Genomic DNA, 25,673 nt, shown 5'->3' on the forward strand with positions numbered 1-25,673 from the left:
CAAAGGCTTATGGCACACCCTGTCCAAGGGGCTTCTGAGAAGGTTTGGTTTTATTTTTTTAAAATTATTCTTATTCTTATTATTGTCTTTTGAGAGCCGCACCTGCGGCATATGGAGGTTCCCAGGCTAGGGGTCGAATCGGAGCTACAGCTGCTAGCCTACACCATAGCCACAGACACGCCAGATCCGAGCCACGTCTGCAACCTACACCACAGTTCATGGCAACGCTAGATCCTTAACCCACTGAGCGAGGCCAGGGATTGAACCTGAGTCCTCATGAATCCTAGTCAGATTTGTTTCTGCTGAGCCACGACGGGAACTCTGAGGTTTTGTTTTAAATAGTTAAGTAGCAACTTCCTAGTGCTTCAGGGTGGGGGAGCCACGTTCTCTCAGGGAAGGAAGGCTGTTATGAGGGAGTCGGGAAGGGGGAGTTGTTTCCAATATCATTCCAGACGGCGCCCAGCGGGGACCAGCTTGTCTAGTTATTGGGAAACCGCAGCGGAACTGAGGCTGACGTCTTGAGCAAACACTCTGCGCGGAGGCGGCGGATGAGCCCCGTTTCCAGCGGCCTGGCAGGGGCTGTGCTGAGAAGGCCGTGGGGGGCTGTGCCGGGTGCCGGGGGCAGGGGCTGAAGGGACACACACGTGCACCAGCTGCGCCTGCAGCCTTGACTGCCAAGGCTCAGTCCCCGCAGCAGCAAGCTTCAGTGTCACCTGTTAAAACCGAGAACCTCCGGGCCCTCCTGAGTCAGACCCCGCCTTCTACCAGGAGGCCAGGACATTCCCAAGTCCAGCAGGAGCTAAGAGGCCTGGGTCTACACAGACGCCCCAACTCCCCTCCGGAGTTTTAACTGAACGGACCCGAGCCCAACACTCAGCCTCCCAAGACAACATCGTAAGTGGTTTTTGAGAATTAACCCTCTTGCCGGCATTAAAGCCAGAGGTCACATGGGGGCCGACGGTCATCACGGGCCACAAGGTCTTTCTCTCAGGGACTGGGTCAGAGTCCCCACCGTGGCTGCCCACACGACGCTATCGTTACCAATGTCATCACCACCGCCATGGGGGCCTGGCTCTGAGCTCCTGGAAAGGGCAGGTTAGGACCATTCACGGATGGGCCACACAAGGCCAGGCCTCAGTTCCTCGAACGCAGCTTAATGCCACCGCAAGAACTTGGCCTCAAGTCCAGTCTGGCCACCTGGTAATCGTGTCACCCTGGGCGAGTCACTTAACTGGTCTGAGACTCCGTGACGTCCTCTGTAACAGGGGGTCATCCTGCCACCTCCCTCAGGCGTGCCAAGTGTCACTGAGATGACCAATGAGAAAGCGCTTTGGGGGATCTTAAAGCACCGTTCCATGTCCTTCTACCGCACAGCTGGCCCTCTGCTAGGTTATTAAATGCGATACGGTGTTTTTCTCAATTCCATCCTGGGCAAATCGGGAGCGGGAAAGGGGTGCAGAACAGAACACCGCCTGGCTCGTCCCTCGTCCTAAAGCCATGGGAAATCTGGACGCAGTACTAGGAATCCCAACAGCAGGATGGAACCCTTGGCCCCAACGGCGTTAGGACCCCCTCACCTCAGCCAAACCACCCTCCACGTCTAACAAAAACCAACAAAGTACACTCGCCCACGCGCCCCCCCAGTCACAGTTCACTGGAAGGACCCAGATACCAGCCAGACACCAAGAACCCGGATACCAACCACTTTCTCCTGGGGCGGGGGCGGTGGGCAGAACTGGGCTGTAGCCACTGGGACCCCCGTGGCGCCCCCATCCTGAAGACACCTCCCTGGGCTGCGCAAACGGCGGCCCCTGCCTCCCGGAAGCGGGGAAGAGACCCCTTACCTGGGAATCGCCGGTGGATTTTCGGACACTCATGTGGGCAGTCTCGGGAGGGTGCGCCGGGGCCCCTGACGTGTGGTGTCCATTCACTGCGGGGACAGAAACACCGCTCAGATGGGCACCTCCGGCCGCGTGCGGCTGCCGCCCCGGCTCCCACCTCCTTGCCTGCTCCGGAGGGGTCTTGAGGGGCCAGGACCACCTCTCAGGATCTCACCCATCTCTGCAGGGCCGGACACGGGTGGAGAGCACCTCGCCAACCCCCAGCACCCGCCCAGCGACTTCCCCGGGGGACCGAGTTTCATTTTGAGCCAGAGAAGAAAAAGATGAGGCTCAGGAGAAGGTGAGGTCCCAAGAGCCGTCACCGAAAATGTCGCATGGGCGGGGGTCACTGATGCTGATCCAGGGTCCAATCTCTACACTGTCAGGAGCCCCCCCCACTTCCTGCCAACCCCCGCCCCCACGAACTTCTCCTTAAGGACCTTCTCACCCTCACCCAGTATAATGCGGATAAAACGGAAAGAGGACTGGCTCTACTGGTTTCCATGATAGTCGGCTTTGCCAATTAATAGCCAGGGGATCATATGATGTCCTTCCTTGGTCACAGGTTGTCCTTTCATTAACAAAAATTCAAGGCTCTAAAATTCTATCACTGTGACACTCACGCAGGCTCCCAGCATGAGCTGATGCCCCTGCCCTTCAAGGGGGGACGGAGGCAGGGTCCTGACATCGCAGGTGCAGCCTGCAGCCCACACATCCCCAGTTCCCGGGGCGGCGGCCCCCTCTCCTGGACAGAGTCCCGTGAGCCTCAGCTTCTGCATCTGCGCAGTGGGGACAGGTCTACCTAGTCTCCAAACCCACTCAGCTGGCATGAAAATCCAACAAGCCCCCACTGCAAAGGACATCTGTGCATTATAAAGCCCTTCATGAAAAGGGGGGGGGGACGAAGAGACGAAAGCCCACTGCTTGCTTCTGTTCCTCGATCAGGTGGCCCTGAACCTCAAGCTTGCATGACCGCTGGACACCAGGAAAGCACGCCTTCCTCATGCTCCAGGGTTGCAGCGTTTGCTACAACACAGACACTGCGAGTCGGCCTAAAAAAACACGCACAAGCCAACGTCCGGCTCACGTTCTTGCTGAGAGCGCCCTGCAGTGATGGAGAGGCCACCACCTCCCCAGTCACGGGGCAAGCGGAAGGATGTGAAGGCCCCACAAAGATCCTTTCTCATGTTGGGGGATGCCCCCCATTCTCCACCAACGGCGCAGAAAAAATCCCGGGCCACCTGGAAGCAGAGGTGCGCTGTGCAGATTCCTGCGGCTGCTGGGTTTCTCCCCATCCGCCTGTTGGCCTGATACCCCGAAAGAAGGACTGGCACAGACCCACCAGGACAGCAGAAAACTGGCCACAGAGCTGGCCCCCGCAGCAATGGCTTAGAGAAGCAATGAGAAATGACATATTAACCCTGCATGGCCAGGCGCACTCCCGGCCCACACTCAGGGCCCTCGGGAGGCTGGTCAACCGTTGACACCACCCAGGAGTCTGCCAGGTAAGGGGTGGGGGTGGAGGGGTGGGATTCCAAGGGCATCGGAGGGGCTGAGGCCAAGGAAAATCTACTCAGGCTGGCACCAGCTATGCCAGGAAAAGCACTAGACCAGTGATGAATGGAGCCCACAAGGAAGGCATAAACCCTTGGTGAATTTTACTTGGCAAAGACCACTGCGCTGAAACGGGTAACAGACAAACGTCGGAGGATCTCCAGACAGCAAGAGGAAACCTTACTACACGGCTCTCAGTGCAGGACTGATTCACGCACCAAAGTCAGGAGGTGGAACATCTCAGCGATTTAATTTAAAAGGCTGATTGAACTCCATGTATTAAACCTCATCCCCTATAAGCAGAGATGCTATCTTTTGCCAAGAAGCCATGGAACATTTAAAAAAAAAAAAAAAAAAAAAAAAAAAAGTTGGGTCTATTTAAGCCACAAATAAAGTCCCAATACACTGCAGAAGGTACAAAGAACACAAGCCACGTCTTTGGAGCAGAAAGCAATAAAAGCAGATACAAATAATGAAAAAAACCAGTATACCAGGTCCCCCTTCCTCTGCCCCCCCCCCACTCCCAAACACTTGGAAATTTAAGGAAACACCCTCTTAAATAATCTCAGGTCAAAGAGGAATTTAAAATGATCACTACATGATATTTTGAAAAGAAGGAGGAAGAACACATCAAAAAAACACATGGGGGTAGGGCTTGAGTCCTATCTGGAGGAAAATCCATAGCCTTAATTATGTCATTACCAAAGCCAAGGGAATAAAAATAAATGGACTAAACATCCAACTTAAGAATTTAGGGGAAAAAAAAAGTTTTAAGCCAATAAAATAAATCAGAGGAAAACAGGAAAATAGGATATAAACATGGCAAGAGAAGTTAATGACTCAGGAGACAGGCTAACATTAGCAACGCTGGCTGGTTCTGTGGGGGTGGGGGCGGGGGCGGGGTGGAAAGTGATGGCAAATAAACAGGCAGATCACCCTAACGTGAGGTGAGAGAAAAATGCAAATGCTTAGATTGGGAATTAGAAAGCAAGCAGAAGCACGGCAAACATAGGAGAGATTTTGTTTTGTTTTGCTTGTGTGGTTTTTTTTTTTTTTTTGCTTTTTGGGACCGCACCTGCTGCATATGGAGATTCCCAGTCTAGGGGTTGAATCAGAGCTGTAGCCACCAGCCTACACCATAGCCACAGCCACGCCAGATCCAAGCCGTGTCTGCAACCCACACCGCAGGTCATGGCAACGCCGGATCCTGAACCCACTGAGCGAGGCCAGGGATTGAACCCGCATCCTCATAGATCCTAGTCGGGTTCGTTAACCACTGAGCCACAAAGGGAACTCCAAGATTTTTTTTTTTTCATGCAAGAGCATATGATTTATAATTCTATGCTAATAAATACAAAATCATCCATAAGATGCAAAGGATCAAAATGGTTTGAAAGGATCCATTTTACCAAAAGGAGTAAAATCTTTGAAAAATGACCTCCCTCCAAAAGGCACCGGACCCAGAGGGTTGTATGGGCAACGGGGTCCCAGCTCTCCACAAAGAAACACACAGGCCCCGACGGCACCATAGAGAAACACCTGGCCAACTTTCCAGTTTATTACAAAGCCAGCATCGCCTGGACCTAAAATCTACCAAGCACAACAAAGACATAGACCCACCGAGCAGCTGATCATGAAAATGAAAGAAAGCTCTTACCTGGGCAGGCCTTAGTTTAGAGCCAGCCAGTAGTTTTGATGGCCTTGGGCCCCTGTCCCCCAAGGTGGTTCCCACCTTCTTGAGCGCAGAGGCTGCCCTTGTGACCCCCGCCTTCTCCCTCCAGGGCATCTCAAAAGTGTGCCCTCAAGGCACCATCCTCCTGCCTGCGGCCTCCCCCGGGCTGGTGGCCCCCACGCTCACGGCAGCGAGGAACCGTGTAACGCGGTGGCATTTGCCCCTAATCCGTCCTCTTGTTCTCACTTCAGTTCTGGTCTGTCAGCTCTTGGCTAATTACCGCTCATGTCAAAACAATCACCAGGAGAGAAAAAATAATTTTCCATTCAACCCTCTCTCCTCATACAGCCGGTCCCTCCGACAGCCTGTCCAAGTGCATTTCACGCCGACAGCCCTGGCCCCTCCGGAAACGTCATCAGTGGGGCTCTGAATGGTGACAGCTCACCCGTGATGGTCCTGACGGGCACGGCCACGCTTCTGGGCCCCCAGCTTGCTGAGGGTGAGACCCCCCAACAAACGAGGCCAGCCTCCGGGGGGGAAAAAACACCATAAAATGTGGTCAAAGACCACTCAGAGCCACAAGGACCAGAATTCAGCTGGGGATACAAGAAAAAAAAGCAAAACGAACCAAAAACACCTGAAATGCCAAATTCAGCTGTTTTTAAAAAAAGGGAGAAGAGAACTCTATCTAGTAATTTTGGTAACTTCAAAAACGGATATAAAAACACACCTGCACACAGGTCATTTCCTCCTTGCAGGCAGGCAAACAGACAAAGGGAGGGCTGGGGAGACACAGGGAGAGGAAGGGCCTAGAAAGGATGGAGGAGGAGCTCCCCGTGGGGCAGGGGGACAAGAACAGGAAAGCAGCAGCATAAAGAGCACGGTCCAGAGACGGAGACGCCAGCATCGTCCACAGCCCAGCATTCCCCATCCCTACAGGTCCACGCCGCCCCAGCTCCGACCCGCCGCCCAAGACAATCCATCCCCCAAACCCCCGTATCCAGGTTCTACTCCCAAAAGGCCAGACCTTCAAACGTAAGACTTGCTCTTCCAAACAAGAGAGTCAGCCCCGGACAGGGGACACCTTCCTTCTGCCTCCTGCGGTGCTGGCCTCGTGGCCCTTCTCTCTCTGGAATCAACAAGTAACTTCCTTTCTCAAGGCCGAGAAGCCTGAGAGCCCTGGGGCCCGTGTTCTGGAAAGCCTTCTTCCCACCACCATGTGACATGTGATGGGGCCGCGTGGGATCACCTCCATGACACGAGAGGCAAGTATCACTTCTGCAGGGTGTTCACCATTGAGTGTTACACACCACAGGGTGGAGGACACATGTCCCCTCACTCAGATTTAACTTGGTTTGTTTGCAGGCAGCCTTTAAAAATACACCAATGTGCTCCGGGAATCTCAAACAGCGAGGTAGCACAGAACTCATCTGTGGCCGGAGGGGTGCCCTGGAACCCACTTTGGGAAACATGGCTGGGACCATGAGAAGGCAGCTCTGAGGTTGGGCTGCAGAGGCAAACACAGCCAGAGCCAGATCTGGGCTCCGCATCCCTGGAGGCAGGGTGGGATGCTTCGCTGCCCCACCAGTCCCTCCCCCAGGAGGCCTTGCAAGCAGGCTCTTCATTGTGCATCTCCCCAGCTGTGTGCGATACCTGCCTGGCTCCACTCAGGGGAGTGGTTTTACGTCTATAGCCTCTGGTCCAGAAATCCTTCTGGTCTCCAAATTTCCCTCTGCCCCCTGTGCCCAAGTCCCCACTGCCTCCCTGTCTGAGATGTAGAACCGTACTCCCCGCAAAGAGAAACCATCACAGAGGCGTCCGTGGGTGGGAAGGGCTGGAAACCTGTCTATTCTTCAGGGCATCAAAGGTTAAACAGGCCTTTGTCCCCTGGGGCTTCAGCCCAAAGGAACACGGCTTCTAAAGGAACACACAGCCCTCATGCCCCTACCCTTGCGAGCCCAGCGAGGACCACGGAGGCCACCTGCGCCCGGCAGCCTGCTAATCCTGCACTGAGCGAGGGTCCCTCTCTGCTTCCCTCCACGGGAGGGGACAGCCGCTCAGGGCTCCCTGATCTGAAGGAGCAAGTGCATTGTGGGTGAGGCCCTGGGGCCGCTCCCCCGGGGGCCTCCACTCCGGGCAAGTGCCGCCGTCTGTCTGCAGACTCCAGACTCCAAAGCAGGTCCACCCTGATTAATGACAGAACTCGCTCACTCTCCTGTGATCTGGCTTCCGTGGGGCTGCTGGAGGCAGCGGCTTATCCACACGTGATCCCTCTGGGGAGTCAGGTTCCCGGCCAGACAGAGCCAGGCTCTGAATCCAGGTGTCCTCTCCTGGGGCAACTCAGGAAGAGACAATTTCCTCCATCCCGAAGGGAGACACAAACGCAAGGGCAACGCACATCCCAGGCCCAGAAGCTCAGAAGGCATTCCCTCCGCAGGAGCTCTGCCTGGTCAGATGGGTCAGCTGCCAGCCACCCACGGCTACTCAAACTCTTAACAAGTAGAGAGTAACCGTTGTGGCTCAGCGGGTTACAAACCTGACTAGCATCCATGAGGATGAGGGTTCAATCCCTGGCCTTGCTCAGTGGGTTAAGGATCTGGCGTGGCTGTGGCTGTGGTGCAGGCCGGCAGCTGTAGCTCCGATTTGACCCCTAGCCTGGGAACTTCCACATGCCACGGGGACAGCCCTAAAATACAAAACAAACAAACAAAAAAAACCTAACAAGTAAAATTTCAATAAAATCTAAATGCAGGTTAATACCCAGGATTGGACCCTAGACCAGAAGGACAATACCAGGAAAATGGGTGAAACTAAATGAAATCTAATTGAGCGAATAATACATTCGTCATTAATTTCTTAGTTTTAACAAATGTACCGTCATGATGTAAGAGGCTAACAATGGGAGAAACGGAGAAAAGGGTGGGCAAGAACTCCTTCCACTGCTGTTACATTTTTTTTTTTTTTTTTTGGTAAACCTGAAGTTATTCCAAAATTTGAAACGTATGACGTTCCACAGGTTTAAAACTTCATTCTTCAGGCACATTAGACGCATTTCAAGGACCCATGAGCCACACGTGGCCAGCGGCTACCCCGCTGGATGATGCAGATACAGCATGGTTCTGTTAGCACAGAAAGTTCTAAGGGACAGCCCTGGTCTGTCCGAGACGTGTCCCCCGCATGTCCCTCTGACCCCATCCCACCTCGTAACTCAAACGCGAAACTCTAGAAGCTCGTTTTTCATTCATCGTTTCTTTCCATCGGCCTGCGACCCTGCCTCTCTACACAGATCGCTCCTGCTAGACTGCCTGCTAAACCGGCCCAAAGGCCGGGATTGTGCATACGTGCAGCAGCTACAGAACAGACTGTTCTGTCTGGGTTTCAACTGTACTTACGGGGACCACACTCAGAAAGCCTGGCACGAAATGCCTCCAGTACGGTTACTGAACCAACACAGCTCCCACTGTGCTATTAAAGGAAGCCATGGAGGGAGAGCCCTGGGCCCTGCGCTGACTCAAAGCCGCCCCTAATATTCAAAGCACGGAATCCAGGTGGCGGGGGGCGGGGGGGGGGGCCAGGGTGTGTTTGCAGGTCTCTCACAGCGGCTGGTAACCTGGCCCACATGTTGCCTGTTTTTCCGCGATCTCCAGGAACGACCACATGGGATGCTTTTGGTCCATAACTGCAGTTCTATGTTCCTCCATGATCTTCTTGCCCCCCAACCCCAGCCCACGTTGCAGGCACCTACCCCCAACCCCACTGCTAACCCAGAGCCGCCTGGCTGCTTCAAGAAAGGCATCTTTGCCGTCAGCCAAGACATTGCCGCTGCATTTCCCTCTTACCCCCTCTCAACCGTCACCCTCGGAATGGAATCCCAACAACACCTTCCTCTGGTCCCTGCTGACCCTCCTCCCTCAGTGCCCATCACCCCACCCCCAACCCTGGCCACACTGATCTGCATTCTGCTCTCAACCATGCCAAGGTCACTCCTGCCCCAGGACCTTTGCACTCGCTGCTCCCAGGCCGAGAACACTCCACCACCACCTCACACACATACCGTCTTCTCACTGTCTTTAAAGCTTGACCTACACGGCACTTCCTCACTGAGGCCCCAGCCACACACTCTGCCCGCTGTCCAAGCACAGATCATGTGACGTCCTCCTGACTGCTTGTCCGCCCAACGCTCCTGCTAGAATTAGCGTCTCTGGAGCAGGGACCACGAAGGTCTGGCTTGTCTGTGGCTGCATCCCCTGTTCCGAGGACAACACGGCCTACTTTTGGAATGAAAAGGCTTGCAACTCCACCACGGTTGCTCTGCAGAAGCAGGGGCAGAACAAAAGGGGCTGAGATCCACGGCCCTGAGGGTCTCTAAGTGAGGCACCCACCACCCCAGGAGCGTGAGGTGGGCACCGTCAGCTTCTGAAGCAACCTTGCATCTTCAAGTTGATTTCTCTCCCCACAACAAAATGCAATCTCCTGAAAGCTGCTTATAAAACCGAAGGAAGGAACGGCGGGAAAAATCCCAGTGTCCCCCTCTAGAGAGAAATACCAGCACGGCTATTCTACTCTCTAGACAGAAGGCTCAGTTCAAAAACCAGGAAAGAGGAGTTCCTGTTGTGGCTCAGCGGAAACAAATCTGACTAGTATCTATGAGGATGCAGGTTTGATCCCTGGCCTCGCTCAATGGGTTAAGGATCCAGTGTTGCTGTGAGCTGCAGTGTAGGTGGCAGATGTGGCTTGGATCTGGCGTGGCAGTGGCGTAGGCCAGTGACTGCAGCTCCAATTCAACTCTAAGCCTGAGAACCTCCATATGCCGAGAGCGTGGCCCTAAAAAGACGAGGAAAAAAAAACAAAAACAAAAACAAAAAAAACCCAAAGGAGTTCCCGTCGTGGCGCAGTGGTTAACAAATCTGACTAGGAACCATGAGGGTGCGGGTTCGATCCCTGGCCTTGCTCAGTGGGTTAAGGATCCAGTGTTGCCGTGAGCTGTGGTGTAGGTCACAGACGCGGCTCGGATCCCACATTGCTGTGGCTGTGGCGTAGGCCGGTGGCTACAGCTCTGATTAGATCCCCTAGCCTGGGAACCTCTATGTGCTGCAAGAAGTGGCCCTAGAAAAGGCAAAAAGACAAAAACAAAACAGAAACAGTAAAGAAGATGTCAGAATATCGTGGATCCTGCTCCAGCCTCATGGGCGGGTTCTCTCCGCTTCCATCCCGGAGGGTGGATGGAGGGCTGACGTGCGTGTTTGTACCCAGGGCAGAGGGCTCCACGCAGCACAGATCACAGAGGGCTGGACGGGACCCCAGCCTGGGGCTTCCTCCAGGCACCAGTTTACACGTGGGCAAAGTGAGGCAAAGAGGAGGGCTGTGCCCCAGGCCCCGGGCTGACGAGCTGTGATTTCACAAATCTAAGGTGTTACTGATTGTTAGAGGCGCCCTTGTTTGAAGTCCTGCTGAGAAAGAGAAAACGATGCTTCCAACGAGACCAGGAAACACCTGCTTTCAAGACGACAGTGATGGTGACTTGCCGCTCAGGGCCACACGTGCAGCACACGGGGCTCCCAGGCGAGGGTCCAACTGGAGCTGCAGCCGCTGGCCTGCGCCACAGCCACAGCAGTGCCAGATCCCAGCCACATCTGCAACCTACACAGCAGCTCACAGCAACACCCGATCCTTCACCCACTGAGTAGAGCCAGGGACTGAACCTGCATCCTCACAGATACCAGTTGGGTTCATTACTGCCAAGCCACAACGGGAACTCGGGTTTCATTCAAGATATTAACATGGGGAGTTCCTGCTGTGGTGCAGTGGAAGTGAAGCCAGGTAGGGACCATGAGATTGCAGGTTCCATCCCTGGCCTCACCCAGTGGGTTAAGGATCTGGCGGCGCCGTGAGCTGTGGTGTAGGTCACAAATGGGGCTTGGATCCTGCGTGGCTGTGGTGTAGGCCAGCAGCTGCAGCTTCAATTTGACCCCTAGCCTGGGAACCTTCATATGCCACAGGCGAGGCCCTAAAAAAAAAAAAAAAAAAAATCAAAACAAAACGAAGATATCAATATGGGTGTTGGAATCAACGAGCTGCGGTCCTGCGTAACTTGCTGCTGCTTCTCACTGCCGTGGTCTGTGGTCCATCAGCCAGGCCCTGAATAGTGCTGAGCTAGGGTCCCAGGTCCCCCTAGAACAGAGCGCCTAACCCTGGCACTGCTGACACGTGGGTTGCCTAGCTCCACGCGGTGGGGCTGTGCTGTCCTGAGCCCTGTAGGATATTTACAGCATCCTTGGCCTCTACCTACCAGATTCCTGTGGCACCTCCCCCACCACAGTCATAGCCAAAAACATCCCCAGGTGGGCAAAATCACCCCTGAGCTGAGAAGCACCATGCCAGGGCCAGGGAAGCTGACAAGGATGTGCACAGGATGCGAACACACACACACAAGGATGGACGCATGAGTGGCCCTGGCCCCTTGTGCTGGTCGTGAAGGTGGACATCTGTCCCCGTGGCCTGAGCCAGCTCCTCCTAGTCCTTCTCCTGGGGGTGGCTCCCAAAAGCAGAGGGGGGAGGGGATGCCGCTGGGGACGGTGCCAGGGACAGCAGGCTTTGGAGAGGGGACCCCACTGACACAGAGGGCCAGTTCCCCGAGCAGCCCCGTATAGCAGGCCATATAGGGCGGCAGGCTGGGCAGTTCCCGCCCGTCACCTCACGCGCCCAAGCCTCCCCCTGACTGTGTCACAGCTGGTCCTGCTCCGTGGGCCCCTCTGGCCGAAAAAGACAGCTGGGTTTTCTGTCTAGTGCCTGGGTGGCCTGGAGCCAGCCAGGATAGAGGGCCACACCTCTCGTCATTCACACGAGCATTTCCATTGTTCAAAAAGCACAAGAACAGCAGCAAAAGACAAGGCAGCGTGCCCAGAAATGTTGCCTCTCCCATGACAGCTCGGAAGGCTGAGCGGCCCCATTTCTGGGGATCTGGTCCGAGAATGGAGCAATCACTGCCCCATAGGAAATCAGGAGGAAATGCCTCATTTCCCTGCTCCCCAGGGGGCCTTTTTTTATGTTAAAAAAATGTGTATAACACACATGCGCGTGCGCGCGCACACACACAAATCCTAGAAGAACTCTCCCTGGGAACTACCCACCAGTCCAAACACCTGTCTGAGCTTAAGTTGATTCTCTGGGTCTATTTTGCCATCACTCCGGTTTTGGGTGCTTCTGTTGGCAACCCCCATACCCCTAGGTAATGTACTTTGATCCCACTTTGATTTCTCAATGGTGGATAATATCTCAAGACCCCCCACTAGGAAAGGGGGGGCCTGCACAGCCCTTCCCTGATCCAGGGTTTATGAGTCTTGCTGTCCCAGCTCTGCCTCTGGCTACCTGTGACGCTTGAAGTTACTTGTGTTCCAAGAAGGGTGCGAGGCTCTTGTGTCCCCTCCCTTCCGGGTGAGTGGAGGACGTCACGTGGCTTCTCCCGCCACCCCCTAGAGCCCCAGGCCTCCCCCCAACCCCCCATCCGGCTACAATCTCTGCCACATTGTCAACGCCATTCCAAGTTGAAATTCCATGCTGCAACCACAACCAGGACCACCGTCTCAAGGACTCTGGAGACGTTTGTGAATTTACCCAATGCTGCTGAGGCCAGGCTCTGCTTGGGGACAGAGGATTCCACAAAAGAAAAAGTGAGACAGAGTCCCCACCTCAGGGGGCTTATGATCTGGGTGGGAGAGTGACAGCCAACAGGGGGGTAGGACTACTCTGGGGACAATGAAACTGCAGGAGGCAGGGATCCAGAGTGATGGGTAAGGACTCTAAATGGAGGGGTCAGGGAAGGCTTCTCGGAGGAGGTGACATTTAAAATAATGCCTAAACCACAGGAAGTCAGAAGCTGTTCTCCCCATGGGAATGTCCTGCAACCTGCCTCCTGGGGCCCTGGAGTGACATGTCTCCTAAGGAAAAACCACCTGTTATTGGAATGTCTCCCTCGGCCACCTCTGCTTGATTACCTAGACAGACAGAGAACTCATCTCCTTGCAAGGAATCCATTTGCTTTCTAGACATTCTGTTTGAAAGGTGCCCTCTAAACAAGTGCCTCCTTTAACTTCTGCTCCTTGATGACTTTGGGAGCCTAATCCCGATTTGGCAGACAGGTAAGAGTTCTAACACCTCACCCCCTCCCCCAGCTGCACTTCCCCCTCCCCCCCGCCCCAGCATCTGAGAAAGACGGAGATAGACCACAGCTGCTGCTGGCACGGCCAGGGCCATGCCATCCCACAGGGCCACAGGCTGTGGGGCCTACAAGCCCTCTAGACCCCTCCCTGGGTCTGGCCCATTAGCTTTCTGGGCAGGGTTCAGAGCCGGAATCCAGAGTCTCGGCCTCTCCCATGAAGGTATGTGTGCCCCCCTCCCATGATGCCCGCGGTGGTGTGTGGACAGTACCTGTTGGAGGCAGAGAGCTCCTGTGAGGGCCAGGGCTGGCTGGAAGCCCATGAGAACTGCTGGGACGCTCCCAGGTGGTCTCTGGTCAAAGAAAGAAAAAAAACACAACCGTTTTAAGAATTTCATAGAGTGTCATGGAGCAGAAGTGGCTGGTGGCCCCTCCCCTGGGTGGCGGCGGCAGGAGTCTGCCTTCTGCTCTCACACCCACCTCCTCTCCTGAAGACAGAGCTTCCCTCTGCGGGGACCCCTCTCCATGCAGCTGGGACCAGAGCAGGGGGCCTTCTGGCTGGGACCCTTTCTTATCCCTGGAGGCCAACCCCTCGCACACCCCCCGGCTTCAGTCCCAGTCCCGGAAAGCCAGCTGCCAGCCAGGCATCATTCCCCAAATGCCCACAGTCACTCAAAACCCCAAAGCGCAGAGGGAAGACCCCCCCCACCCCCACCAGCTGGGGGTCTGTCCAGAGACACGGGTCCTCGACCACGTGGGGGTGACCTCCTTTCTGGTTCCACAATTCCACGCGTTGGGTGAGTTACAGCCGCTGCATCTGGTTGGTCGCTTCTCCGATGTTCAGCCAGAAATGAAGCCAATGTTGTGGCTATACGATCACTCCCCCAAATTCTCCTTTACCCTCCTCAGGGCTGGGAGCAGAGACTTCCCATTCAATTATCGAGGAATAGAAATAATACTTTCTCACTATTTACAAAGCGATGGCATAGAAAAGCACAAAGAAGAAAAAGCAGCGCCCAAGATCAGCTTGGAGGTTGTCACGAAAGGCCTGGGTCCTTTTATGTTGATTTCTTTTCTAGGCATGCGTACATCTTCAGAACACAAAACCGCAATGTCCATTCTTTTCACCGACAGACTTTTGTGGGTATCTTTCCAAAAACAGGGCACAGTGCTTGGGGTTTATTAACAGTGCTGAGTCTGGGGCCAGGGCCTGGGTTTGAATCCCAGCTCTGCCTCTTGGCACCCGTGTAACCCGGACTGAGCTACTTGTCCTCTCGGGACCTCTGTTTCCTCCTCTGTCACAGCAGATCGATCCTGGCCCCCACCCACGGCAGCCACTGTGTTCATGTCAAATGCCCCCTTACAAGCTTGCAGCCTGAAGTTATGTTTAAAGTTAGTCCGATAAATAGAAATAATGTCACTTAGTCAAAAATTCTATTCCTGAAAATTCAACTGTCTCAAACATTAAAAATGAAAACGAGCACAAACTTCCAATGACCTCTCTCAAGTAAGATGTGAGAGAACTGGACTTCTGCCTCAGCGCTGCCTCTCATCCGCTGTGCAGCCCTGGGCAAGTCATGCTACCTCTCTGGTCCTCTCCTCCGATTCATCATTTTAAATGAAAGGGTTGAGCTGACTGGTCTTTTAGGTCCCAATAATCTTTTTCTTCTCTCTTTTTTTTTTTGTCTTTTTAGGGCCGCACCCGAGGTATTAGGTCCCAACATTCTTGACCCCCACCTCCCGCCCCAGCTTTGATCAGTGGTCTTAAAACTTTCAGACCCATTATTCGGGTTTATGACTCTTATGGCTTTAGAAGTGGGTGGTAATAAGATTCTTTCATGTCTTAAGGGAGAGAAAACGGAGACTGAGGGGGAAGCAGCAGGGAGGATGTGACCTGGAACAAAAGAGCAAGCCTGGTGGTCTCCCTGGAGGAGGAGAGACATGTACCAAGATTTGGAAAACCTATGTGAATCCCGCTGGCCTGTTTAGAGGCCAAGGGCCGTAGAAAGCATTCCAAGCCTGACTGTTCAGGAACTGAGCGCCCTTTGGAAGCCACCTAAGCCTGTGTTTTGTTTTTCTCAACTTAAAAAGGGGATTAACATGGCACCTACATAGGACTGTAATAGCATGAAATGGGTTATTACATGTAAGGTGCTTAGGATGACAGCGAACCACAGCAAGTCCCTTATCAGAATCGAATAAAGCAAGCAGACCAGCGAGGCTGGATGTGGAAACGCGGGGAAACTTAGATGAGAAAACAGCCTTCCTACAAAGTGAGGTGGGTTCCCCCAGGGACCGGACGCGGCCTGCAGCCTCTGTCTCCTTTCTCAAGTGTCCTCTCTTCCACCTGCTGGAGTGGCCCCACCTGGAGGCCACAGGGCTGGCCCCACATCCCCAGCACCCAGCTCAGGCTCCCCTCTCCAGCCCGGCCCCCTGGGGCTCCTGGGACCAACCTCCATGGCTTTACCAGCATCTCCCCAGGTCCCACCACCCCCGTCCAATCAGTTTCCATGGCCTGGCAGTGCCCCTCCATCACCCCCCCCCACTTCTTGCCATCTGGCTCCTACCGTGTCTCCCCACTTGGGATCACAGGGAGCATACTGCTCCCCTGGAGAAGCCCTTGCTGACTCCTTTCCAACATGGCCCAGAGAATAAAGTCCAAGCTTTGTACGCCCCTCCCCGCCCCGCCCCACCTCTTGGCCAGCAAGGCTCCAGCAGGGCCACCTGGTCTGTCTGTCCAGATTGATGCCAGCCGCCCTCGCTCCAGGCCAGGTAACTCCCTTGCTGGTCTGAGAACATGCCTTTGCTATAGCTGCTCCCGCACCCTGGCCAGCTCCTGCCCCTGCCACCCCTGGTTGCCAGAATAGTGTTCATTTGTCAAGTCCGAACTAAAATGCCTCTTCCACTGTGCAGCCTTCCCAGGGTCTGGGGGAGGAGGTTCTGAAATCATAGGGAGATGCTGCCGGCAGTCAGAATCCCCTGCTAGATGCTGGGTCCCAAGTAGGAGGTCCCTTGCCCTGCCCTCACTGGCCTGGGTCACTCACAGGCCCCCAGAGCTGGAGTCCCTTCTCCCCAGAAGTACTGCATCCCTCTCTCTCCTTCTTTTTAGGGCCACACCTGCAGCATATGGAGATTCCCAGGCTAGGGGTCAAATCAGAGCTGCAGCTGCCGGCCTACACCATAGCCACAGCAGTGCTGGATCCTTAACCCACTGAGTGAGGCCAGGGATTGAACCCATATCCTCACAGAGATAATGTCAGGTCCTTAACCCGGTGAGCCACAACAGGAACTCCAGTAGTGTATCTCTTTACCCAACCTCCACCTGGGCTCCATCAGGGACAACAAAGACAACAGGGGGGGGATTCTGCCCAGTCTGCCCCCTGGTCTTAGCCAGCTGGGACCAACCCAAAACACAAAGCCACTGGGAACCTGGGGCAGGAGCGGGGCTAGGCCAGGCTGACATCTAGAGGGAACACCCCCACCCCCACCCGGGGGCTCTGGCTGACTGACCTTAGCAGCAGCAGGAAAAACCGGCTCAGAAGACCACGCCGCCCACAGGAGGAAGCCATTTCCACATCTTTTCCAATAAAAGTCTCCCTAATCTATTTACAGCTCCCCAGCTCCTTGACGGAGCCCAAGCGAAACTCAAGCGGCAGTTTGGAGCCCAAGTCACCCTGCATTGGGGCCCCCTTGCTTCCTCTGGACTTCCATCCTGGGGTTCAAGGTCATTCCAGGGGACCACCCAGACTCCTAATAGTCACTGTCATGTGGGCCCCCAAGGCCCTAGGAGGGACAGTGAGGTCAGAGTAGGAGGAGTGAGAGCCACACTTAAAACCTCTGATCAAACCGGATTCATGAGAAACATGTTTTTTCCCAAAAGCAACTCTAATTCGACTGGAACCTCTTCCACTGAAACCAGGGGAGCCAGACACACACAAATGAGCTGCCCATGGATCAAATCGGCCCAAAGGAGTCTGCTGGTCTAGCCAGCCATCCACCTGAGAAGCTAGAAGTTTCCGTTTTCCCATCAGTGGATTACAAGGGCTGCCCCATGTAGAATAAAACTTTTTTATTTTTGGTCTTTTTATCTTTCCTAGGCTACACGGCATATGAGGTTCCCAGGCTACGGGTCTAATTGGAGCTGTAGCCGCTGGCCTACACCACAGCCACAGCAACACCAGATCCCAGCCACGTCTGCAAACCACACCACAGCTCACGGCAACGCCAGATCCTTAACCCACTGAGCGAGGCCAGGGACTGAACCTGCAACATCACGGTTCCTAGTCGGATTCATAACCACTGAGCCGCGACGTGAACTCCTAGAATAAAGCTTTTAAAGAGAGAAAGTACAGTTGAAAGGTGGAGAGTGATGCAAATCTGGTTTCAGAGCATCGATGTCATCTCCTTAAAATAATAATGCTATTAATTTAAAAAACAGTAAGCAAGGCAGGAGTTACTAACTTTAAAGTCACGTCTAGGAGTTCCCATCGTGGCACAGGGGAAACAAATCCGACTAGGAACCATAAGGTTGCGGTTCGAAGCCTGGCCTCGATCAGTAGGTTAAGGATCTGGCGTTGCTGGGAGCTGTGGTGTAGGTCACAGCCGCGGCTCGGATCTGGTGTTGCTTTGGCTCTGGCATAGGCCGGTAGCTACAGCTCTTATTAGACCCCTAGCCTGGGAACCTCCATATGCCGCGGGTGCAGCCCTAAAAAGACAAAAAAAAAAAAAAAGGGCACATCTAGACTTCTTGTCCCCTTGTTAAGTCTGCATCCTACATGCATTACAAGGATTTGATTCCAGAGGGAAGTCAGAGCCCCTGGACCTAGGCTGCCGGTCATGGTTATGTGCCTTGGGCAGATCTGGAAGCCCTGCGGTCCCACCTCCCCTCTCCCCTCCCCTCCCGCCTTGCCCCCCCCCATCCCACACTCTGCCCCACCCACCTGTGGACTCCTGGCTCATGATTGGTCAATCTTCTTGGTTGTGGTAATAGCTCTCTGCTGCCCCCACTGGCTATCAGGTGAACTATAACTCCAGGTACCAACCCAGGAGGAACTGGGTTCTTGGATCATCTTTACACACAGCTCCGATGCCCTTGGCAAGGATGACAGGGCATGTGGAATCAGAAAGCTGCTCGGAAACACCCTCTCACAGGCCCCTGCCACTGAAGAACTGCTCTGCAGAATCATCTAGGTCTGATCACCAGCAAGAGGACTTTGTTTTGGCTGTCCCAAGGCATATGGAGTTCCTGGGACAGGGATCAGATCCGAGGCGCAGCTGTGACATACACTGGAGCTGCGGCAATGCCAGATCCTTAACCCACTATGCTGGGCCGCGGACGGAACCTGCATCCCAGTGCTCCAGAGACATCCTGGACACAGCAGGGATCTTTGCAAGAGGGCTTCAGAGCCTGGGCCAGAACCGAGAGTTTCAGAAAAGACTGCACCACAGACACTGGGCCCCAGGATCTAGTTCCTGATCTTCAGCAAACAGACCCCACACCCAGGGACCCGAGGTCTTCAGTGAGAAACGCTGGTGGGAGTCAAACCTGAGTTGGAGGTTGCTGGAGCGGGGGGTGGGCGAGGCGGCAGTTACTGCCCCCCAACTCCCAGCGTTCAGGCGGCACACTCGGCTCCAGGGTGCTTCCCTGAGCAGTGAGGAAGAGGAGGGCTGGGGACACCAGGACTCTGCTGCCACAAGAAAGGAAAGAAACGGGATGGAACCTGGCCTAGGTATTTAAAACACCCCTCAAATATCTGGAAGGAGCCTGGAGTTGTTCCTAAGAGCTCAGGCAACACAGACAGAGGTTCTCATCCCAGGTGCATCCCTTGTAACCGGGTGCTGGGCCTCAGTGTCCTCGCAGCAAAGCGGGGATAATGCAGCTGTGGCCCCATGGCACTGGGATGGGCAGTCAGTGGCACAGCTTCCGGCATAGTCTCTGAGACCAATCACATCCCCAAACACATGAAACAACAGTAAGAACACGAATAAAGCAGACCCCTCTCCGTTCCTTCACTCTGTCTCCAACTTCCACCAGCCACGGCCCTGCCCCAACCTCCTCTTCACACCTTCACAAAACACACCTCCCAAAACCGGGGCGGCGGCGGTGGGGGGGAGGGTTCCTCTATGGTGCTGTGGGCAAGAAGAGCTAGAGGGTCTTCACTAGCATGTCTGAGCTGCAGAGGGGGGCCTCGCTTAACCAGAGGAACTGCCCACAGCACAGCAGCCCCCAGGATCCTGGAGCAGCCCTGTGGTCCAGGTGGGGCAGGGGCCCTGACGCCCACATCACAGATGATACAGAGGCTGGTGATGTGGGTGAAGCAGAAGCCCCTTTAGTGCCTTGGCCCTTCAGATACTGGCCTGAACCAACCTCTGGACTGGCTCCGGCTGGCACAGAAGGGCCTAGCAGAGCAAGGCCGGGATCTGCTGGAAGAATTCAACGGGGAGAGAGGTGGCCTGCCTGGGACTCCCTGAGCCCGTCCTTTAGTCCCTTTACGATGGATCCCTGATGTACCACCCTCCTCAGAGAGTATGGACTTCGGTGAACACACAGGGAAATCCCTGAACTTGGGCCGGGGGGTGATGAGGGCTGATGCAACATAGGAAAAAGGGTGTCTTGCCATGGAGCCAACAAGTGTGGGCAGCTGGCTGCCAGCTCACTGACGGTATGACCCCTTCTGTATGGCTGAGAAAAATGTAGGTAGGTTTCGAGAAGGAAATCTCATCAAATCAAAGCCTGGATTGCTCAGGATTCAGAGCCTAAGAGCAGCTATCTGGCAAAGCTCCGGTCTTATTTCCCAAACGTGGTCTCTCATCAGGGCCACCCACTGAAATGACAGATTCCCAGACCTCGTGCCCAAAGATTCTGGTTTGGCAGATCTTGGGTGGAACCCGGAAGTCGGCGTTTTAACAAGCAGTCTCAGGGATTAGCCTGATGGGGGAAAAACGGGTAGAGGCCACAGTAAAACATGACAGGAACCAGCCGCAGACTGGGAGGTACTCAGATGACACAAAAATCCCAGGGAGGGGTCAGATACAGGATCGGGCACAGCACCAAGTGAGATGTGAGACAGCAACATAGGGTGACTTGAGGAACTCCCAAGTGCCCCCTCCACCCCCCCACCCAAAATGCCAGGTTCAGAACACATGCCTCTGAGAGCTGTCATTACAGGGATCATCACACACCCTTTAGCACGACCGAGTCCCTAGGGTTTTCCCTGGAATCGGAGCTGCTCGGGGAGACAGGTGAAGGCACCGCAGGGAAGGGAGCCGAGAGGGAAAAGATCCGGGAGAAGGTGCTAGTGCGTGGGCAGCCTGGAGGGGGCGGCACTCCAGCGCTGCCTGGCCTGGTCCACAAAGCCTTATCTTAAGCCCCTGAGGACAAAGCCCTGCATCAGGACAGGAAAGATGAGTTTTATGTAATCTTGCTCCCAGGTGCTTGGCGAGGACAGAGCTGACAGGTCGGGACCCGCAGGATAGTCCCAGTCTGGCTGGAATGCTCCAGGTCCTGTGTGCTCTCTGCCAACCTCCTGCAGACCTTCTGAGCACTAACCCTCACAAGACAGCAGGCTGGGGCGGGGAGGGGGCCGGGGCTCACGGCAGCGGCGCTGCCCCCAGGAAGCCGACCTGGGGGCAGGTGAGCTCTTCCTGTCTCAGCTATAACACGTGCTTTCAAATCCAGTCCTTCCCCAGAAGTGTTCTGAGGGCAGGGACTGCGTCAAACAAACGCATCCCTGACTCCCTGGCACCTGCTACAGCCATGAAGAAAGATGAAGCTAAAAAAAAAGCACAGTTAGAAGTCAGTCCAATCACGCGGTCAGTGGCTGACTTTAAAAATGAGTGAGTGCACGTGAAAAAATGCTCAACATCACTGATTATAAGAGAAATGGAGATCAAAACTACCACGAGATACCACCTCACACCAGTCAGAATGGCCATCATTAATAAATCCACAAATAACAAGTGCTGGAGGGGCTGTGGAGAAAAGGGAACCCTCCTGCACTGTTAGTGGGAATGTAAACTGGTACAGCCACTATGGAGAACAGTTTGGACATACCTTAGAAATCTATACATAGAACTTCCATATGCCCCTGCAATCCCACTCTTGGGCATCTATCTGGACAAAACTCTCCTTAAAAGAGACACATGCACCCGCATGTTCATTGCAGCACTATTCACAATAGCCAGGACATGGAAACAACCCAAATGTCCATCGACAGATGATTGGATTCGGAAAAGGTGGTATATATACACAATGGAATACTACTCAGCCATAAAAAAGAATGACATCATGCCATTTGCAGCAACATGGATGGAACTAGAGACTCTCATACTGAGTGAAATGAGCCAGAAAGACAAAGACAAATACCATATGATATCACTTATAACTGGAATCTAATATCCAGCACAAATGGCCATCTCCACAGAAAAGAAAATCATGGACTTGGAGAAGAGACTTGTGGCTGCCTGATGGGAGAGGGAGGGAGTGGGAGGGATCGGGAGCTTGGGCTTATCAGACACAACTTGGAATGGATTTACAAGGAGATCCTGCTGAGTAGCATTGAGAACTATGTCTAGATACTCGTATTGCAACAGAACAAAGGGTGGGGAAAACAAATGTATACATGTAAGGATAACTTGATCCCCTTGCTGTACAGTGGGGGAAAAAAAATGAGTGAGTGGTGTTCCCTGGTGGTTCAGTGGGTTAAGGATCCAGCATTGTCACTGCTATGGCCCAGGTCACAGCTGTGGCATAGGTTTGATCCCTAGCTCGGGAAATTCTGCATGCAGAAGGTGCCACCAAAAAATAGTATAATAAAAAAAAAATTAAGGAAAATGAGTGTGTGTGTGTTAAAAGAAGACAAACAGACGATGGAAAGACAAAGAAGGGCCAGGGGAGAACAGACGGGAACACCAATCCCCTCACACAGTATGAATTACACATCAAGCTAGCTGCCCAATCCAAAAGAGCCAAGAACAGGAGCTCCCATTGTGGCTCAGCAGGTTAGGAACCCAACTAATGGCCACGGAGAGTCGGGTTTGATCCCTGGCTGTGCTTGGTGGGTGAAGGAGCCAGCATTACCACAAGCTGCAGTGTAGGTCACAGATGTGGCTCGGATCTGGCGTTGCTGTGGCTGTGGTGTAGGCCGCCAGCTGCAGCTCTGACATGACCCCTAGCCTGGGAACTTCCATACGCCGCGCTGGAGCGGTCCTCAAAAGACAAAAAGAGACAAGAACATACGCAAGTGGTTCGCAGAAATGACCAGCGCAGAAGAAAAGGTGCTCACCCTCACGCAGAGCTGGACGAGGACACGTTAAGATGGTGAGAGCTTGTTTTTTAACCCCTTGGGTCATTTTCTGCTAAGGGGCTGCTCAAGGAAAGAGGCAAGAGGAGAAAGAGAACTACGTATGAAACAAACCCCAAGAAAGAACCGGGCATAAGACATCACAAGGTCCCAGAAACCCAGGAAAACCGTGCAGCCGATTTTCCAGTCCTGAAGGAGAGGCTTCATGAGATGCCCAGATCCTTCCAATAAAGGTCCCTTTTCATACACAAGTTTGGGGAGGCTTCTGTTCCTATAAAAAAGGTGGTCCCTGCCCATGGACGTTCCCCAAACCGCACTGCTCTGCAAAAGGCCAATGCCAGCCCCAAAGCCATTCCATCCTCATCTGGAATCTTCTGTGACCACACCGAATTGTGACTTCCAGCACATGCCCCCAAGGAGGCTTCCACAACCTCTCCAGGGGGAAAAAAAATCACACCGGTCAATGGTTCAGAAGCTTGTCCATCCACAAAGGGGTATTTTCCACCCATATGCCATCTTTTTGTTTTGTTTTCTGAGAAACTCGGCATTTTTGAACTTCAGTCTCTCCGCGTTGCTAATCCAGATTTAGAAGACTTTCCAGTAAAAGGTGTGATTTTGCGTTTATAAATACTGCTCAGAATCACGGAGAGTGTTGCTTTTCACAAGCCGGAGGAACCTGGCAGAAAGAGCTAAGGTTATTTTGGGAAAGAGAAATAAGCAGTAATCTCTCTGAGCTGCAGCCACAAAGGCACTTCCAAGGCCGCCGCATTCCTGGGGAAGGCCGCCGGCCAGCATCACAGAGGCCCCTGCCCGCTCCTGCAAGTGCTTGGAACTCCTCATTGTGAGCCAGCCCTGCAAAACGGGTATCGACATCTGGGGGAAACGAGCTCAAACATCAAGAAAGGGCATTCAGGGAGTTTCCACTGTGACAAAGTGGAAATGAAACCGACTAGTATCTGTGAGGACGTGGGTTCGATTCCCGGCCTTGCTTAGTGGGTCAGGATCTGGCGTTGCTGTGAGCTGTGCTGTAGGTCACAGATGCAGCTTGGATCCCACATTGCTGTGGCTGTGGCTGTGGCCAGCAGCTGCAGCTCTGATTCGACCCCTAGCCTGGGAACTTCCATGTGCCACGGGTGCAGGAATTAAAAAAAAAAAAAAAAAAAGAAAAAGAAAGGGCATCTGGAGTAGAAAAGACCACACAGCATGGGGAAGGAATAGGCAGCGTTTTAGAGTTGAGTGAAACAAGATTCCTTGGGAAATTGCAGGAGCAGGTTAAAAAACAAAACAAAACAAAACAAAACCTGCCCTGCAAAGAAGCCTGAAAGCCTCAGCCAATTAGGGAAAAGCCAAAATGCTGGGGGACAGGGGCCCCTCTGCCTTTGGAGCATAACGGCATCCCCTGGAGAGCTGGTTAAGCCACAGGTCGCAGGGCCCCTCCCCTAGAGGGTCTGATTCAGGAGGTCTAGGGTGGGGCCTGAGAAGCTGCATTTCTAACAGATCCCCAGGTGATGCGGCTGCTGCTGCTCCGGGAACCCCACTTTGCGAACCACAGACCTAGAGAAAGACAGAGAAGAACGGGGTTCTCTGCAACACTTCACCTGTCTCCAGAGGCTGGAGGCAGGGCCATTAAAAAGATTTTGTTTTGAAAGGTGCAACAATCGAAGCAACCCCTAAATTACTTCTGATTCGAAAGCATCCGCTGCTCACCCCTTTCCTCTGCAAGGGAGATGCTGCCAAAGACTGTGCCAGACAGTCAAGCTGGCCCGAGAGATGCAGAAAAGTGAACCCCACTGGGCAGATGCTCTGAGAGCAAAGGAGAAATCCGCCGGGACACGAACATTCGGGTTGCCATGGAAGCCTCTTGAGGATTTCCTCTCCATCTCCAAAGGCCGCCAGCTAAGAAGGCTTTGCATCTGCACACCTGGTAATAGGACTTCACCCCTTGTGCACACGAATTGAGCCAGCTGGGCAGGGACGTGGTGCCCAAAAGCTCTGTGTGCTCCCTGGCCCCTTCTACCCTGCTTCCCAAGGCTGTGTCCCTGCTCTGTGCTCATTAAACCTTTTTCTGCAGAGGCTCTCCCATCGGCACATATAAATGTTATAGACGAGCAGCAGAGAGCAAGTGAAGTCTTTATCTGTGCCAGAGAGGGAAAGGGGAGGAAGGGTGGAGGTCTCCCAGCCCAGCACACGCCTCCTTCGCAGCACGGGTCACGTGGCCTGACATCTTTGGATGCTCCTCGCACCATATAAAAAAGACCAGGGCCCTTTCAGGCTCCAGGTGTGGCCTCTCTGCCCTGGAAGGATCCCAGAACACAAGACCACCTCTCCACAGGAACACAGGAGGGCGGGATGTTATGCTGGGGAAGGGAAGAGACAGCCCTGGGGCTCGGCTCCAGTCTGCTCCTCTATTTCAGAGAAAATATTTTTACCCTACTTATAAGAGTAATACACGTCCAGGGAGAAAACACTGGAAAACAGACAAGTCAAAGAGAAAATAAAAATCCTCCCTAATCCCGTTGCTCAGAAAGAACCATTGTAAGCAAGTATCCCCCTCCACATCTAAATGCGATGGTGGGAGTTCCCGTTGCCGTTCCGTGGGATATGGACCTGATGTTGTCTCCACGAGGATGTGGGTTTACTCCCTGGCCTTGCTCAGTGGGTTAAGGATCTTGCATTGCTGTGGCTGTGGTGTAGACTGGCAGTTGCAACTCCAATTCGACCCCCAGTCCAGGAACTTCCATATGCTGCAGGTGCAGCCCCAAAAAGAAAAAAAAAAAATGCAATGGCACATCATGGGAGCAGAGGGCACCCCAGGCAGCAGGAATCAGGGACAGAGGGAGGTGGTGGCCAGGAGCTGGGTCCTGTCTGCATGGCTACGAGGGTCTGTCCCCAGGAAATACAGGGCTCGAAAGGACTTTCAAAAGCAGCCCAGCTGTCATTTTAGAGATGGGGGCTCAGGAACCAGATGCAGAGGTGCACGTAGGAACTGGCTAAGCCAGGCCAGGGCGGAGCTGGAGCCACGACCCCCAGCCAGGTCCTCCCCACTATTTTCAAGAGAAGCATCAAACTTACCAGGAAATCAATTGCTTTGTAAGTGCATTTTTCGGTAC

General features: G+C 53.8%; 1 protein-coding gene across 11 annotated transcripts in view; it reads right to left on the reverse strand.

The window, feature by feature from the left end:
* GAS7 (growth arrest specific 7) overlaps nucleotides 1-25,673 on the reverse strand; it is a 222,100-nt gene that overhangs the window by 45,495 nt on the left and 150,932 nt on the right. For 10 of the 11 annotated variants that reach the window (XM_021067872.1, XM_021067879.1, XM_021067877.1 and 7 more), the window contains 2 exons: nucleotides 13,534-13,614; nucleotides 1,845-1,930 (listed from right to left, as the gene is read on the reverse strand). In XM_021067872.1, the coding sequence (XP_020923531.1) occupies nucleotides 1,845-1,930; nucleotides 13,534-13,614 (167 nt within the window). The remainder of the gene's footprint in view (nucleotides 1-1,844; nucleotides 1,931-13,533; nucleotides 13,615-25,673) is intronic. The other variant, XM_013981322.2, reaches the window with a different exon arrangement.

This window comes from Sus scrofa, chromosome 12, assembly GCF_000003025.6.
Source record: "Sus scrofa isolate TJ Tabasco breed Duroc chromosome 12, Sscrofa11.1, whole genome shotgun sequence".
Lineage (NCBI taxonomy): Eukaryota > Metazoa > Chordata > Mammalia > Artiodactyla > Suidae > Sus > Sus scrofa.